At 53.7% G+C, this 17,591-nt stretch overlaps 1 protein-coding gene across 5 annotated transcripts; it reads left to right on the forward strand.

Moving 5' to 3' along the window:
* Positions 1–488: 488 nt before the first annotated feature.
* GAL3ST1 (galactose-3-O-sulfotransferase 1) lies at positions 489–16,133 on the forward strand. 5 transcript variants are annotated; one of them, XM_047828233.1, is made up of 4 exons: positions 489–654; positions 7,966–8,131; positions 13,844–13,983; positions 14,780–16,133. In XM_047828233.1, exons 3-4 carry the CDS (start codon positions 13,853–13,855, stop codon positions 15,921–15,923), a joined length of 1,275 nt encoding a protein of 424 aa, XP_047684189.1. In that variant the 5' UTR covers positions 489–654; positions 7,966–8,131; positions 13,844–13,852; the 3' UTR covers positions 15,924–16,133. The 5 variants fall into 5 exon arrangements, with proteins under 5 accessions (XP_047684189.1, XP_047684187.1, XP_047684190.1 ...); XM_047828232.1 differs by lacking the exon at positions 489–654 and adding an exon at positions 7,162–7,220; XM_047828231.1 differs by lacking the exon at positions 7,966–8,131.
* Positions 16,134–17,591: the final 1,458 nt, after the last annotated feature.

The raw sequence follows: 17,591 nt of genomic DNA on the forward strand, positions 1-17,591 counted from the left end.
TAGGTCCCTTGTGTGAGCTTCCCTCAAGGGATTCTGGCACGACCCCCACCCTTCTCATCCATATTTTGGACCCCAAAAGTATGTCCCCAGCTTGCCCTGACTCTTGAACCAGGAGCCCATACCTTACATTGGATCTTTAGGGCTCCGGAACCCCCAATAAAAGTTCACCAATTGGTCTAGCCACCTCCCTTTTCCCAGAGCTGGGCTGCCCTCATCACCACCACCACGCCACCCCGTTTCCCAGGCACCCTCGAATCCCCTTCCGGGGCTGGGAGCTCAGCCCAGCCTCAGGGTCCGGCGGTGGGACAATGGCCCCGTTGGCGCTTCCGAGACAAACGCGCCTTGTTGAGCCGGCGGCGGGGGCGAGGCGCTGCGCTCGGGGACGCTGAATGCGGCTTCTGTGCGTTCCGGGCGGGCGCGGAGGGGCCGGGAGGGGGCCGGGGCCAGGGCGCCTATTGGCCGCAGCACCGGGGGACGGGCCAGGCGGCCGCACCTGGCCGGAGTAAGTGCGGCGGCGGCGGCGGAGGCGGGAGCATGGTCCAGGCCCGGTGGAGTCGGGGGCCCGGGCGGGTACGCCCCGCCGCCTAGGAAGGGCCCGGGCGGCGCGGCCCGGGACGAACCAGCCACGCCAAGCCCGAGGAGAACGGGGCCAAGGTATGTTCTGGGGGCCCAGGACCCACCGCCAGCTTGTGCCCTGCCGGGGGTCTCTCGGCCGGTACTCCCCAAACCTCCAAACTGGGACCGCAGTCAGACTCAGACTCAGAGCTGAGTGTTTGGGGAGTGCTGCACAACTGCTCCAGGGTCCCAGTGCCCCTGCAGGCTGACAGAGGGTGGGCAGGTGGGGGCAGGGAGGGGGCAGGTTGGTGTGTGCCCTGCCCTTGATTTCTTCCTCGTAGACCCCTGTCCAGGGTTTTCCCAGTCCTTGGATGTGGGGTGGGTGGAGCTGGGTTGGAGCTGGCAGTCCATTAATGATTAATCTTGGACACAGCAGCCTGAGCTCTGGAGGAGGAAGGGCAGGGATCTCCCCTGTTCCCACCAGCGCTCTCCCCAAGGAGGAGGGGCGTCCGACCAGGGGCTAGGGGCCAGGAGAAGGGATGGGTCCCCTCTGCTTGGGGAAGGCCCTGTCCTAAACCACAGAGGGGGCAAGGCCACCAAAGAGAGGCATGTGGGAGTAGGACAAACCTTGATATCCAGGAAGGGCCCACAGGAAATCCAGCCAGTTGAGTTTCCAGCACCAGTGCCCAGGAGGGGGTCCAGCTTGGTCTGTCCCCTCAGTATCAAGCCAGTATTTGGTCACAGCACAGAGCAAGACTGTGGTCTCTTCCCAGTGGAGCCCTTCTCCCCACCTGTCTTGAGCAGGAGAGGGTATGATCACACATCTGGCTGCAGTAACCCACACCAGTGGGGGGGAGGGAGAGAGGGCTGCAGACCTGACACCTGATCGCCTGTGTTGCCAAGGTGACAGGTGCCATGAAAATCCTCAGGAGGACAGTCCAGTTGGGAGAATCCAACCTCTTCCTTTACCAAGGGGGTGACCCAAGGTCCAGGGAGGGTAAGGCACGAGCAGGCCTGGGCCAGAGCAGCCCCAATACTGCTGCACTGTATTTTGCCCTGCAGCGGAGGCATTGCTACCATCCCCATTATCCTTATGGAGAAACTGAGGCTCCAGGCAATTCAGTGACTTGCCCAAGGTCACATAGTTCAAAGGTGGCTGAGTTGACTACAGATCACAGGAGTCCTGTCCCAGCCTGCATCTCAGGACCAAAGCCCTGCTCAAGACCTCTCTGCTGCTCTGGGGTCCTGGGCTCTTGGATCTGCCTGTGCTGCCCCAAACCCCTAGCTCAGGACCCCTCCCCCTCCTTGCCTTCCTAGCTCCCAGCTCTGCCTGACACTCAGGGGGTGGGCAGGCTGCTACCCTGGGAGCAGAGACAACAGAGCCCTGTTCCCAGCTGCCACCTCGGGCTGCTTCATTCCCTGCTTCTCACTCAGGCAGAGCCCTGCCTGAAGGAAGCTCCCTGTGGACAAAGAAGCCTGCCTGCTTCCCACATATCCCCTTGTCCAATGGACATGGGTCTGCTGTTTGAGAGCATGGGTTGGAGGCCCTCTTGTCACCCCGCAAGAAAGGGGTGTATCCCTGACAGTCCCCACTCTGGGCCCTAACAGACCCCAGTGAGAGGCAGTGATTAACCTGGGAGAATGAGACACAGATGGTAGAATTCCAGGCATGGCAGCAGGCTTGTGAAGGGCTTCTTGCTTCACTTTGACTGAGTGAGGAATATGAAGAACAACCCCTTTTGTGAGCCTTATTCTACTCCAGACAGGAAGGGCAGGATTGAGCAGAGGTGCCCATGGGGATCAGTGGGCTGGGGGCTGGAGGAATCCCCAGGAGAGGAGTGATGGTTGGAAAGAACTGGCGTTCCAGACAATACCTTCTTTCCCGCCTGCCAGTTCCAGGTGGCTTGGGCACTCCCAGGCCTGGTCCCAACAGTGCCCTGACTTGTCATGGGACCTTAGGCAAGTCTTTTCTTATCTGTGCCTCAGCTTCCCCCGATGTGAAACCTGGGGGTTAGGGAACTTGGGTTTGGAACATGGGAAGTACGGGTGTTTGGATGAGGAGGGTAGCCTCCCCAGAAGTCTGCACTGGTGGGTTCTGTTTTTCCTGCCAAGTGGGTCTAGAAGGGTCATGATAATAATCTGAGGTATGAGCAAAGGGCTCTGCATGCCTCGTCTCATTTGATCCTCACAGCAAGCCCTTGAGAGGGTCAAAGTATTCCCATTTTTAAGAGGTGAGGCTCAGAGAGGTGAAGTCACCTGCCCAAGACTGCCCAGCTGGGGAGTGATGGAGCCAGACTTCATAGCCAGAGCATCTCAGCCTCTCCAGGAGGGGAGAGGCAGGTGGGCGGACCTAGGACGTGGTGCAGAGCAACTGCTCAGCACTTTGGAAAAACCTTTATATTGTTACATATTTTTATGCAAACAAGTGCATGGCATTCCTTTAAAAAACATTTCAGTCAGGGTGCCTGGGTGGCTCATTCAGTTGGGCGTCCCACTTTGGCTCAGGTCATGATCTTGTGGTTCCTGAGGTCGAGTCCCGAATCAGGCTCACTGTTGTCAACACAGAGCCCGCTTCGGATCCTCTGGCACCCTCTCTCTCCCTGTCCCTCCCCTGTTCATGCTCTCTCTCTCTCAAATATTAAAAAAAATAAGTAAGTGAAAACAGTTCAGTCATGCTAGAAGATACAGAGAATGATATTACCAACCTCCACATACTCACCTCTGGTGTTCTCAGTAATTTTGGTACCAATAAAGAAATGACTGACTTCTTGGTTAACCTGTTCTTTGCCACTCTGAAGCTACTTTGGGGCAACTCCAGTCTGGTGGTGATTTTGCCCAGGCAAGGCAGTGTAGCAGGAAGAGCTTGCCTGTAGTTCTGACTTTGCCCATTTAGCCCCTCCACAAGTTTCTGGGCCTCAGTTTTCCCACCTGTCACATGGGCCAGCAGGTGACACTGGGAAACCTGTTGAGGTCCCAGGTATGGGTGCCATTTGAAACAGTAAAGACAGGTGACCCTGCAGGTTCAAAAAGTGCTTTCCAAGTCATCAAAGACATTGCCCTCTTTCCAGTCAGCTGCCAGGCCTGGTACCCAACTGGCAGCCATTCCCCCAGCCAAGGGGGCAGTAGGAGCAAGATGTCAGGGCTGACAGTTTGGGGGGGATCCTGCAAGCCAGAAAGTTGGGGTTCAGCTTAAGTGCCTCTCTGGGCGATCCTACCCATCTCTACTCCAGCACCCCACTCCAGAGGGACAGAGTGAGGAAGCTTCTGGGTCCTTGCAGGTCACTGCCCCAGGACTCCCGGGTGGAGGGCCAACCTCTCCCATCTGCATCTTTAACTGTGCAGCCCACACTTCCCAGATTCTCTGTCCCATGCCCCTGCTGCCTTTTCCCCATTGTAGGACACTGAGGCTCAGAGAGGGCTATGGTCACACAGCAAGGTGGGGTATGGTTCAGACTAGCCACTTCTCCCTCCTTCACCAGTCAGACTAGTTTTTCAAAATGGAAATATCTTTATTTTTCATTTTAGTTTTTTTCCCCAAGTAATACAGACTCTTGGTAAAACAAAACTATATATGTGTGTATATATTTTTTCACTTCATTATGTATTGTGGACACCACTTAAATGAATACATAACAAACCATGGGGTTAATGGCACGTAATATTTTTAACCATCCCCTATCATTGGACATTTAAGTTGTTTCTCTCCTCTTTGCTAAACTTTTGCACCCATCTCAGATCTCCTGTTAGATTATCTTCTGTGAACAAATTACCACAGATGGTATTGCTGGGTCTGAGATTGGACACTTTTAGAACTGTAATAAGTTGCTGTCAAACCTGCAGTCCGAGCACTGTAGGGAGAGTTTTTTTGCTCCACTTTTGAAGTGTCCTCCCCATGAGATTCCCTTCCAGCTACAAGAAACAACCCTAGGACACCCTCACCCGTTCAGCTTCTCTGCCAGAGCCCTGTTGCTATGCACACTGAGCAAACAGCATTGATGACCAACAGTCAGGGAATGGCTCATGGGGAGCAGTGTTCCACAGAATGTTCTACAGGGAGTGGCTCTAGAGGCAACCTTTATCTTTATCTCCTTGGGGGGCTCTTCCCCTCCCTGCTCTCTTAAGCTCAGGGCTCTTCACCTTCCTCACCCTTTCTTTGATGATCCCATCTGCCCCTCCGACCTCAGTCCCCACCTCTGTGCCCATGACCCCCAACCTCTTTCTCCTGAGGTCTCCCTCTTATGCTCCAGGCAAGGGATCCTATTGCTCTTTGCACATTCTACAAGCATCCCCCACACACCCCAGACTTAACTGGTCCTAAATGGAAACTGAAAATTGAAACACAACTCCAATAGTAAACATACGGCTCTCTTATCTGCCCCCCACTCAGGGACTAGCTCCACCCCCAGCCAGCCAGTCACCCAACAGGAGTTCTTCCTTCCCCTCTTCCACACCCTATCACTCACCAAATGTTGTCTATTCCATGGTCTACAGATGGTTCCAGTTCATTCCCAGTGCTTTCCTTGGTCCAGGTCATTTCACACCTGGACAGCTATAACAAACACTGTCAAGGTCTGCTGGCTTCTCCCAGTCCTTCCCCACCTCTACTGTTTGTTTTCCATCCAGCAGCCTGGTGGGAATCCCATCTCCTCACTCCTCTGCTGAAGACCTTCCCAGGGTTCCCCATTGCCCACAGGATCCAGCCCAGATTCCTTAGCATGCCTCCCAAAGTCTTGCATCTCCTGCCTGCCCCTTCCCCCTTTCTGGCTGTGCCTCCAGTCTCCCCTGTACACCCAACCTCTGACATACACACATACTGGACAGGCCAGCCAAGCTGAACATTTGTTAGTTTCTCGAGTCCCCTGGGTCTTTGCACATGCTTTTCTGTCTGCCTCCTGGCTCATTCTAGGGTAACAAGTGCATTAATTAATGCTAGCTGCTGTAACAGACAAGCCCCAAGTTCCAAAAGGCTTGACACACTGGAAGTTTAGTTGTCATTTTGAAATGGGTGTTAGGAGAGTGGTCAAGCGAATACCAGGCTCCTCCCATTCGTAGCCCTGCCCACTTCCAGATCCTTAAAGACCACCTCATTCATCCAGCCTATGGGAAAGGAGACCACAGAGAAGGCCTGCCCGCTTAACATCAACAGTTATTATTCTGCTTACATTCCATTGGCCAGAATTCCGTCACATAAGGACACTGAACTGCAAGGGAGGATGGGAGATATAGTTTGGCCATGTACTCCAGGAGAAAAAGGAACTAACTGCCTTTAAATTGGAAAACATGCAGCAGCTTCTGCTACCAGGGCCCTGTAAGCCCAGGAAGCTTCCCTGACGATGCTTTTCCTGCTCCCCAGGCTGGATCAGGTGTTTGTGTTCCAGCAGGGCCCACCAATGTGTCCTCCATCACAACCTGCAGCTGTCTGCTCCTCTCACCCCCAGGAATGTGAGCCCAGAGCTCTGGCACAGGACAACATGAACCCCAGCACTGGGCATGGTGCAGGTGCTCCCTAAGTATCTGTGGAACAGATCAATTTAAAACTCCTTGTGGTCATGAAAAAGATATCCACAATCTATTGATATGTGGGAGGGGCCTGGGGAGCAAGTTAAAAACAAAATGTGCTTCCCTGAAGAGACCCTTCTGTCATCTGTATGGGTTAATATAGACAGAAAAAATACGGGGAGGCTTGTGCTAAAGTTTTAAGGACAGTGGCCTCCTTTAATGGTCTTCTTTACATTTTTCTGTAATTGTATGTTTTTTTTTTTTTTTCAGTGAGCATGCACTGCTTTTATGATTAAAATAAATTTTGCCAGGGTTTAGGGGTTGAACTGGCCAGAGATGGTGTCACTATCAATATTCTGAGAAGAGAAGCCTCTGGCAGGGCTGGAAGCATAGGTTCTGCTATCAATGCTTCCTACTCTAGAAAGCTTTCCTTCACGAGGCTCTTCTTTACTGGCCTTCCCACCCCACCCATGACCTCACCTTTGCTTCAGGAGCCTGAGCTCCACTCCCACCTGCCTGAGGTCCTTAACCTTGTGTGTCATATCTGGTCCTTGAGACTCAGCTCCCTCCTCTGTAAACTAGAGGTGGTAACAGGGCCTCCCAGTGGCAAGGATTAGGGGTGTGTGTGATGCATGGGAAGTCCCAGGCACCAGACTGTTTGCTCAAAAGTCCACACTCATAAACCACCTCTCTGCTGTTTTATGCCCGCTCTGCCCTGACTCACGCCCATACATTTATCTGTCTTCAGACTAGCTTGGTCCAGGACAGATAAAACGACTCTACTCCATGCCCTGGACCAATCCAGCACTCACAGATATAAGGACTCTCAGCCTCCCCAGTGGCTGTTTAAACTCTGGTATTTCATGGGTACTTGAGGGTTGCTCCCAGGCTGTGTGGGGCTCTAGGGGAAAGAGCAAAATGTCAGAGCAGTGTCAGATGCCTGCTGTTCCCTGGGAGGAGCTGGCAGCCGCTCAACTTATGACAGTGCTCAGTGTGGGATACATGATTGTCACAATAATGGTTACTATTAGCTGAGAGTGACACCTTGGTCCCTAGAGCCCCCCATGCCTGAAGGAAGGGTGTGAGGTGCTTTTCTGGGCATCCTCTGTTCATGGGCAAGGCTGAATCCAGACCTGAAGACAGACCTGAACCCAGCTAAGAGCGAGGTATAAGAGATTTCAGTGCCTGGGCTGAGCCTGAGGGCCACTGGGGTTTGGGACTAGGGCCCCTAGAACTGCCTCTTCCTGTCAAGACCTTGGGAAGTATTGGCAACTGCAGTCAGGACAGGCATGACCATACTGCCTCTTTGATGAAGGACTTGGAGCTCAGAGAGGTGAAATCTCATCAGATACCTCCTCCCAGAGCTGGTCAGGTTTTCCGCCTCCAGGAGGCCTCCCAGGCTGGGTTACTTGCTCTCTGGGCTCCCAGAGATTTTAGACAAACCTTGGTCTCTGGTTGTGTCTTAGAATCTTGAAGCCTTGGAGTTTGGCAAGTCTGCATTTGAACTCTGGCTCTGACTGCCCCCTGCTAACTGTGTGACCGTGGACAGATGAGTTCACCTCTCTGAGCCTTGGTTTCTTCACCTTGTGAGTGGGCTAATCCTGGTGCTTCCTGCCTAGGGCAGGCGTGCAACTTAAATGAGGTGCAGCTTGAGGAGCAATTAACCTCCCTGCCCCACTTGCCTCCCTGTCCCTCCCATGGCCTTTGAGCCTATCCCAGACTCTCTGCAGGGCTCTGCGGCTGCTTGTGTCCTTTATCCAAGGACACCTGAGACCTTGCTGAGCCCTTGGATGAAGTTGCTGCCTGGCTGCTGAGGTCTAGAGACAGTCAGGGACCACCCAGAGGGTGCTCCTGGCAGAGGGCCAAGGCAGCACCTGCAAGGTATAGACACATGCCACCTGCTATCCCCAGGGAGGGAGCTCATGAATATTCACACCCGCTGGAGCGTGAGGGAGCCAGCCAGAATACTGCTGGGTGTCATTGGAGCGTTCCTGTTTCCCAGTGACCGCAGAGGCAGCCTGAGAGTCAGACGTGGCTCATACAGGGAGAGGAAAGGGGCAACCAGCTACGGCCTGAGGTGAGTGTGTCTTCCTCCACTCCTGCATTTAGGTCCCTGGGAGAGCAGGACACCTGGAACCAAGGCCTGCCAGTAGTGATGCTGTAGGACAGAAGGTTTACCATCCTGGGCTCGGTTTCCCTATGTGCACACTGTGGGGATGAGTCCTGTTTCTCCTTCATTCTCTAGAGGATGCTGGTCCAACCAAACAGGAGGATTGCTGGGCCTGGCCTGGAGCCAGCTGTCAGCACAGATGGAAGGTGATGTGGCTAGGGTAACCAAGAAGGACAGGAATAGATGGGGTGGACTAGGGAGGGGGTGCCATCTACCCTGAGTGCCTGGAACTGTCACGACCATAGGCAGAGGAAGAGAGACCCAGGTTCTAGTTCTGTCTCTGCTATGGCTGTGCTGTGTGACCTTGAGGGTGGCCCTGTTCTCTCTGAGCCTTAGCCTCTCTGCCGTCTGTCTTCCAGATTGGAAGCTGTGAGGCTTGGGCCACACTGAAATTGTGCCTGGTACCCCATGGCCTTGGACCTGGGGCTTTTAGCTGACTGCAAGCCTCCATCACGGGCCAGTGAGCACACACCTTGAAGCACCTGTGACTGGGACCTGGGAGGGTAATAATAATGATGATAATAATAATAATGGTGGCAGCTCCTGCACAGGGAGTGTCTGCTCTGTGACAGCCCTGTGCTGGGCACTTTCCTTGTGGGATGCTTTCTGCAGAGCACCCTGTGATGGAGAGTTGGTGGCATCATTTTGGAGGAGAAACTGAGAACCAGAGAGAGACACAGCCTTGCCTAGGGCACACAGAAAGGAAGCAGCACAACTGGGTTTCAAATCCAGGACCTTGGCCCCAAGGTGCTGGCTCCAGGTGCCTCTCATATGTGTGACTCACATATGTGGCTCTCACACTTGTATTAGCCCTGGCCATGCTCTGCTCTGAAGGTCAGGGGGGTCATTAATCAAACATTTACCAGGTGCCAGGCTCCAAGAGCTCAGGGATGAGTTAGCTTCAGGCTTGCGTGTGGCTGGGCACAGAGGAGATCTCTCCTCCCATAAGCCTGGGACTGCGAACCAGGACTGGGCCCTGGTCAATAGTGATAATAATAATTAATATGGATTGATCTCCATTCGTGTGCATGCATTCTCTCATTCAAATCTCAGTCTCATGACTATTTCCTTTCTGCCAGGCTCCTGGCTGCCAGCCAGCCCCTCTCTGGGCCTCGGTCTACCCAGGGGCTCTGCCTGTGATTACCAAGGGCCCTGTTTGCCCCTATCTTGCTGTTGTGTGTCCATTGTATATGTGAGGAGACTGAGACTCTTGAGAGGGTGAGCGACATGCCTAGTTCACAGAGGCCAGGCAGGAAGGAAACCACTAGCCTTGAATGCTTCAGGCTGACACAGTAGGGACCAGCCACCAAGGCCCCCCGTCTGTCCACTCTTCATCCTGGCTGCCCTACCCCAGCCCACAGAGGCCAGAATCTGCTGTGCTGCTGAGAGAGAGCCCCATTAGCCACACTGTGGCCTCCTGCAGTGGATCTTCTGGCTGCACACACACTTCCTGCAGGCTTGGGACCAGGCCTGGGACGTGCCAGGCAGAGGCTGTCATGGACAGAGCTGGAAACTGCATATTGGAGGCCGACAGACTTGGGCTTCAATCCCGGCCCTGCCCCCTGCCTTACCTGGGCAAGTCACATCACCTCCTGGAGCCCCAGTTTCCCCATATGCAAAATGGGGGTGACAGTGGGGTCTGCCTGGCAGGATAGCTGAGCAGAACCCATGAGATGCTCTAGAGAAACCCCTGTCCAGGGCCTGCCTCATAGCAGGGGCTCAAAAGTGAAACCTGAGGGCCGGCATGGTTTGAGGAAGCCCAAGTGGTGGAGTGAAGTAGTGACGCAGTGATGGGAGGGTTGGGGGCGCTGTCCTGGGCAAGTCTAGGCAGAGACTGATTGGTGGTTTTGGGAAGCTGGTCTGCCCCCTACTGCTGGGCCTCCACCCCAGAGCCTGTGCCTTTAGCTTCCAGATTTCTGGAAAGTGCCCTGGTGAGTTGCGCTGCTGGGACAAGGGTGGGCCCTTGAGATCTAGGGAGGGCAAGAATTTTACCCTTCCCTGTTTTAAAGTCAGAGAACCTGAGGCCTAGGGCCTCATTCAGGGTTTGGGCCCGAGTCTGAGGCTCTGGCCTGGCCCAAGGTTCTGCCCTGTTCCCCCCTAACCACCTCCTCGCTGGGCCCCCAGGGAGCGGGAGGCCAAATGGGGCACTTGATGCATGGGGCCAGTTTGTGCTTGGTGGGGGACAGGGAAAGGGGGGGGAGACGGCGGGGGGCTAGCAGCCACTCCTTGTTCAGGAGAGCTCACCCTGACAGAGACCAGGAGCAGGTCCCCAGGAGCTCAGGAGGGAAACAGCTAATACTCTTTGAGAGAGACCTATGTGCTAATTGCTTTGCCTACTCCCATCTCTGGAAGAGCCAGTGAGGGGGTCTATCAGCTTCCCAATTTCAGAGATGAGAAACTGAGGCTCTCAGGTTCCTGTGATTGAACACAGGCCTGGGGCTTCCAGAGCCTGAGGTCGGCACCTCCCCCTCCATTACCATACTGTCTAGTCACCTTACCCCACCTGGCAAGCTTTATGACCTTACCCCACCTGGCAAGCTTTATGACCTTACCCCACCTGGCAAGCTTTATGACCTATTATTTAAACATATTAAATATATTTTATTGCCTTTTTATTAAAAAATCCATATTCCCTTTTGGGGCACCTGGGTGGCTCAGTCAGTTAAGCGTCTGACTCTTGATTTCGGGTCAGGTCATGGTCTCATGGTTTGTGGAGTCAACCTCCATCCCCCAACCACTGGTTGCCTGCTTGGGATTCTCTCTCTCCCTTTCTGCCCCTCCCCTGCACATGTGTGCTCTCCCTCTCAAAATAAACTTAAAAAATATATATAACTCCTTTTTAAAAAAGTAATTGTTACAGAAACGCATAATATTGAAAAATATTCCATTATGTACCCCTTTCCAAGCTATGTAGAGGATACTACGGCTCAAATTTAGAATACTGCCCTCCAGTTGTTTCTGGGCCTGCATGTATATTTACCTATATATGCATATGGATGTGGGGGCATAAAGTTCTGGAACTTTTTTTTTCACATTAATAGATCATGTGCTTTTTTTTTTTTCTAGGATTAAAAAAAAATTTATTTATTTTGAGAAAGAGAGAGAGAGAATCCCAAGCAGGCCCTGTGCTGTCAGTGCAGAGCCCAACTTGGGGCTCAATCTCAAGTGAGATCGTGACCTGAGCTGAGATCAAGAGTCGGTCACTTAACTGACTGAGCCACCCAGGCGCCCCAGATCATGATGTTTTTTGTCAGTCCACTTAGCTCTGCCTTGTTTTGTTATTTGGTACAGATGACTCCATCTGGGAAAAGGCCTTGGTTTGTGTAACAGTCCTTCCCCCCACCCCCCGATGGACACAGATTGTTTCTAGTTTTTCAAATTTCTGACTAAGCTTCTATGAACACCATTACACGTGTGACTTTGTCCAAGTGTTTCTGTAGAATAGTTGGAATTTGGAGAGCTTATACCTTCCTCCTTTGATAGAATAAATGGCTCTCTGGAAACATTCTCCCCCATTCTCATTTACTCCTGACCTGTCCACCTTGCCCACCTAAGAGTGAACAGGGATATGTCATTGTCATGAGGGAAGCCAAATTCCCTCTCACATAGTTTCTTCCTCTGCAACTTGTTTCTTCATGTCCTTTCCAGTGACGAGAAATTTCTAGATAAGCAGAAGACTCAGGGATGGGTGCTGGCTGGTGGGGTTGGCCTGGAGTGCTCCTTCTCTGAGAAGCGTTTATGGGTGCCTTGGATAACTTTCCCAGAGGGGAGTGTGGGGTCCCCCTCCAGGCTGGTTATTTAGCCTCTGCCCCAGGGATGGTGGGAACGTGCCATGTGTGTGTGGTCACGGGGCAGCATGCATGATTTCTTGTGGCCTCAGGGGCCTAAGGCCCCCATGCAGCTTGTGTCAGAACAGGAGTGGAAAGTTTCGTGCCCTGGTCTTATAGCTAAAGGGAGGTAGGAAGGCATCCTGAGCCCCAGCTCTCTCCTGGACTCCCATCCCTCAGCATGAACTACCTCCATTACAGTTCATGCCTCATTCCTCTGCTATTAGGGTTGCCACAATTAGACCAAAACTAGACTGAAACTTTCCCCAAGCCCGCCACCCCCCCCCAAAAAAAAACCAGGACACCAAACTAAATTTAATTTTCAGATAGACATTGAATAATTTTTATTATGTCCTGTATAATATTAAAATTAAATTTTATTCATTGTTTATCTGAAATTCAGGATTACCTGGGCAAACCTGCCTGCTGGAAATTAGAGAAGAGGTAGGCATGTGGGCAGAGGCTGTGCTGTGTGACTTGAACCTCTCCTTCCTCGCTCTGAGCCTCAGTTTCTCCATCTGCCTGCCCTACAGATACAGGGACATAGGGGCCAGCGAAAGGAGCGGAAGAGCCTCAACCCTTCACCAGGCAGCTGGGAAGGGTGGCACAGGGAACAGGTGGGACTGGTTAGGTCCTTTGAAAGGTGAGACATCCAGGCCCTGGGAGGTCCCTGGCCCCAGGCCTGGGGGGACAGGGCGTTGGGAGACGGTCTTCTTCTCCATCTTAGAAAATGATTTCATTATGAAGCACAAAAATGTATAAGAAGTACACTGATGAACACCCAGGTATCCACCCTACCCCTCAGCTTAAAAATTAAAACCAAGGGGCACCTTGGTGGCTCAGTCAGTTAAGCATCCGACTTCAGCTCAGGTCATGATCTTGCAGTTCACGAGTTCAAGTCCCACATCAGGTGAGCTCGAGCCCTGCTTCAGGCTCCTCACTGACAGTGTGGAGCCTGTGTGGGATTCTCTCTCTCAACCCCTTGCTTACTCTCACCCTCTCTCTCCCCCCCAAAAATGAAAATTAATTAATTAATCAATTAAAATATTTATTTTATTAAAAATTTTTAATGTTTATTTAATTTTGAGAGAGAGAGAGAGAGAGACAGAGCAGGAGTGGGGGAGGGGCAGAGAGAGAGGGAGACACAGATCCGAAGCAGACTTCAGGCTCTGAGCTGTCAGCACAGAGCCCGATATGGGGCTCGAACCCACAAACTGGGAGAACATGACTTGAGCTGAAGTCTGCCACTTAACCAACTGAGCCACCCAGGCACTCATCAATTTAAAAAAAATTTTTTTTATTAACGTTTATTTTTGAGACAGAGAGAGACAGAGCATGAATGGGGGAGGGGCAGAGAAAGAGGGAGACACAGAATCGGAAGCAGGCTCCAGGCTCTGAGCTGTCTGCACAGAGCCCGACGCGGGGCTCAAACTCATGGACCACGAGATCGTGACCTGAGCTGAAGTTGGACGCTTGACCGACTGAGCCACCCAGGCGCCCCTAAAAATTTTTTTAAAACCAAACCAGACAGTAGAACCTTCTCCCTTCTCCCTGTCCCATTCCCGGGTCTCTGTCTGCATTGGCTTTGCCCACTGTCTCTGTCTGCAACCCTGTTTCTCCCTCTCCATGTGTTTGTCACTCTGTCCCTGTATAGACCTTGCTGGCGCCACAGAGCTGGCAGAGGCCAGTCCCAATGTCAAAGGCTTCCCCTCAACCCAGCCAGGCCTGGGGTAGCAGTGGAGGCTCCCTGGGGCCGGCCTCCTAATGCTTGCCCTGTTCTCTGCTCCCTCAGTTGTCTGAGATGCCGCTGCCGCAGAAGAAGCCCTGGGTGTCCATGGCCAAGGGGCTGGTGCTAGGAGCACTCTTCACTAGCTTCCTGCTGCTGCTGTACTCCTATGCTGTCCCCCCGCTGCACGCTGGCCTGGCCTCCACGTGAGTGGCCCTCCTGGAGGGCCAAGGGGTGGGAGGGTTGGGGTGAGGGGGCACCCTGTACCCTGCACCATGCTGTGCTGGGCAGAAATTGTACTGAGGGCAGAGCTTGCTGTGTAATCCTGGGCCTCAGTGTCCTCATCTGTGAAGTGGGCATAATAGAGCCTGCCTCGTGGATCATGTGAAGAAAATAACACTGTCTGTGTACAGGGCTGGGATTATCATCTGAGGTTGCAATGGGGCTGGGAGGCGGGGGTGACTTGTCCAAGAGAACTCACTGGCACAGGGCCGAGATTCAGACTGCGGTCTGTCTGCCTCCAAGCCTGGCTCCTAGCCATGAGGCTCTCCCACCTCCTCGTGGGGCTGCTCAGCCAGGCCTGGCATGGCTTGTGCTCTTAGTTGGTGGTATTAAGTTGAACTAGAGGAAATTACCGATTATTGACTTTCTGGTCAAAAACTGACCTACAAAATATGTGGTTCAGCCTAATCCTAGTTCATGATAAATGTAGGATGTGGTGGCCATGGATGAGACAAGAACCAGCAAGCTTGACCTCACACCAACACCGCAAATGGGGCCTGTTATTTTCCCCATTTCATAGATAAGGAAAGTGAGGCCCAAGAGACCATACCACCTGCCCACGCATCACAGCCTAGACACAGGCCTGTCTGGTCCCCTGGCCTGCCTCTCCTGCTATCACCATCCTCAACAACCCTGATCTTTAGATACCAGTGGGCAGGGGGTGCTGAGTCCTGAGGGCCCCAGCAGACCCTGAGGCTCTCCCCACCATTTCATCCACAGCAGGACCCCAGAGGGCGCAGCACCCTGCTCCCCGGCCCCGGGTGAGCCAGAGATGCCCACCCTCGCCAACGGCTCTGCAGGAGGGTGCCAGCCTCGGCGCGACATCGTGTTCATGAAGACGCACAAGACGGCCAGCAGCACGCTGCTCAACATTCTGTTCCGCTTTGGCCAGAAGCACGGACTCAAGTTCGCCTTCCCCAACGGCCGCAACGACTTCGACTACCCGGCTTTCTTTGCCCGCAGCCTGGTGCAAGACTACCGGCCCGGGGCCTGCTTCAACATCATCTGCAACCACATGCGCTTCCACTATGACGAGGTCCGGGGCCTGGTGCCCCCCAACGCCACCTTCATCACCGTGCTCCGTGACCCAGCCCGCCTCTTCGAGTCCTCTTTCCACTACTTCGGCTCAGTGGTGCCCTTCACGTGGAAGCTCTCGGGCCACGACAAGCTGGCCGAGTTCCTGCAGGACCCAGACCGCTACTATGACCCCAACGGCTACAACGCCCACTACCTCCGCAACCTGCTCTTCTTCGACCTGGGCTACGACAGTGGCCTGGACCCGGGCAACCCGCAGGTGCAGGAGCACATCCTGGAGGTGGAGCGCCGCTTCCACCTGGTGCTCCTGCAGGAGTACTTCGACGAGTCCCTGGTGCTGCTCAAGGACCTGCTGTGCTGGGAGCTGGAGGACGTGCTCTACTTCAAGCTCAATGCCCGCCGCGCCTCAGCCGTGCCGCGCCTCTCCGGGGAGCTGTACCAGCGCGCCACGGCCTGGAATGTGCTGGACGCCCGCCTCTACCGCCACTTCAACGCCAGCTTCTGGCGCAAGGTGGAGGCGTTCGGGAGGGAGCGCATGGCCCGCGAGGTCGCCGCCCTGCGGCGCGCCAACGAGCGCATGCGGCACATCTGTATCGATGGGGGCCGAGCCGTGGATGCCGCCGCCATCCAGGACTCGGCCATGCAACCCTGGCAGCCGCTGGGCGCCAAGTCCATCCTGGGCTACAACCTCAAGAAGAGCATCGGGCAGCGGCACGCGGAGCTTTGCCGTCGCATGCTCACGCCTGAGATCCAGTACCTGATGGACCTCGGTGTCAACCTGTGGGTCACTAAGCTCTGGAAGCTCATCCGGGACTTTCTCAAGTGGTGACATCCGGCCCACCGGCAGCCCCCTCTGCCCGCTGTATCGCTGAGGAGGGGCCGGGCAGGGGCCTGCTGGCCTCCCCTATGCCCTCCTGGTGCCACCCCGGCTCTGGGGGTAAGGTGGGGCTGCTGCAGGGGCGCAGCCAGCCAGGACTGGGCCCAGGCACACAGGGCCTGAGATCAGTATTTGACTAGTTATAGCTTTTTTAAAAGTTAAATCTCCTCCCCTCCAAAAACGAATGTTCTGTTTCCTGCCTCCTCTTAAAGGGGAGACTTGAGAAGTAAAAGAATTTGATGTTGTGTTTTTTGTTAATCAGCCTCAGTGGTGCTGACTGATGGGGCCCTGGGTGGGAGGTGACTGAGGATGGGGGGACCCGCAAGAGAGCATGGCGGGTACCTGAGAGTGTCTGTGGGACAGAGCCCAGTTGACGTGACGGGGTTTGATGTGCACCTGTTACATGCTGAAGCCCTGAGTGGTTGAAGGACTCCCATGATTTACCAAGACCTGGAAGAGCGTGTGTGTGTGTGATCATCCTGGGACTATTCCAGTCACTTACTCCAATTGAACATTGGTTATGTGCCCAGCGTTGGGCTAAGTGGGTTGGTTATCTCAGTTCATCTTCGTCAAAACTTAGCAACATGGGAACTGTTATTTTCTCATGCCAGAGATGAGGAAGGGAGCTCAGAGAGAGAAAGTCGTTTGGCCAAGATCACACAGCAAGTAAGTGGTAGGACTGGAACAGAGGCCGGGAAGGATGATGTGTGCAGCCAGATTTGAGACCGTCCAAGTGGTGTGTGTGTGTGTGTGTGTGTGTGTGTGTGTGTGACAGGGAGTACTTGGTGTAGTGCTGAGCAGCAAGCCCCGGGCCCAGGCTGAGTTCCTTGTGTAATCTCATTAATCCTCACAATCACCCTTTGCAGTAGGCACAGTTACCATCCCATGTTACAGATGTGGGAATTGACATTCTGAGTGACAGCAAAAGGGACTTTCCCGAGATCTTGCAGGTACACATTAGACCCAAAACTAAACCTTCTTCTCCCTGGGACCCCAGATGCCTTGCCTCAATGCCTGTGCACGCTGTCCCTGTTTACCCCATCTCTCCACTGACCACTCCAGGCTGCCTCACCATCTGCTTGTACTCCACCCTGCCCAGGCTCTGGGTTTCCCCCTTCCACCCTGGGGTTCAGTTTAATTAATCCAAAAAAATTTGGCATTTATCAGATAGCTGCTGTTCCCCCCAGCCCTGAGCTGGCCCTGAGCATACAACAGTCAGCAAGTTGATCCCTGCCCTCCTGGAGCTCAGGTCCAGAGACAAAGATAGAGGCCAAGCAATCAAGTCACATTGAGTATGACCAACAAAGGTGGGGATGCGTCAGTTCTAACCATCTGTCTCCCTCAGCCTCCCCAGGGGGACAACAGCCCTTTCTGGGGCACGGGACTCTTAGATCTCTAACTAAGAGCCAGCAGCCAGACACAAAAGGCAGAAACCACAGCAAGTGACTTTATTGGAGACCTGTCTGTACCAGGCTCCAAACCACATGCTTGCACACCTTATCTGAATATCTACAACATCCCAGCTTTATAAACCAAAGCTCAGAGAGGTTAAGTGACCTACCCAAGGCCACACATCTAATGAGTGCCAGTACCACATTTCAAAGCCAGATTAGTCAGCTC

This window comes from Prionailurus viverrinus, chromosome D3 (assembly GCF_022837055.1).
Source record: "Prionailurus viverrinus isolate Anna chromosome D3, UM_Priviv_1.0, whole genome shotgun sequence".
NCBI classification, from domain to species: domain Eukaryota; kingdom Metazoa; phylum Chordata; class Mammalia; order Carnivora; family Felidae; genus Prionailurus; species Prionailurus viverrinus.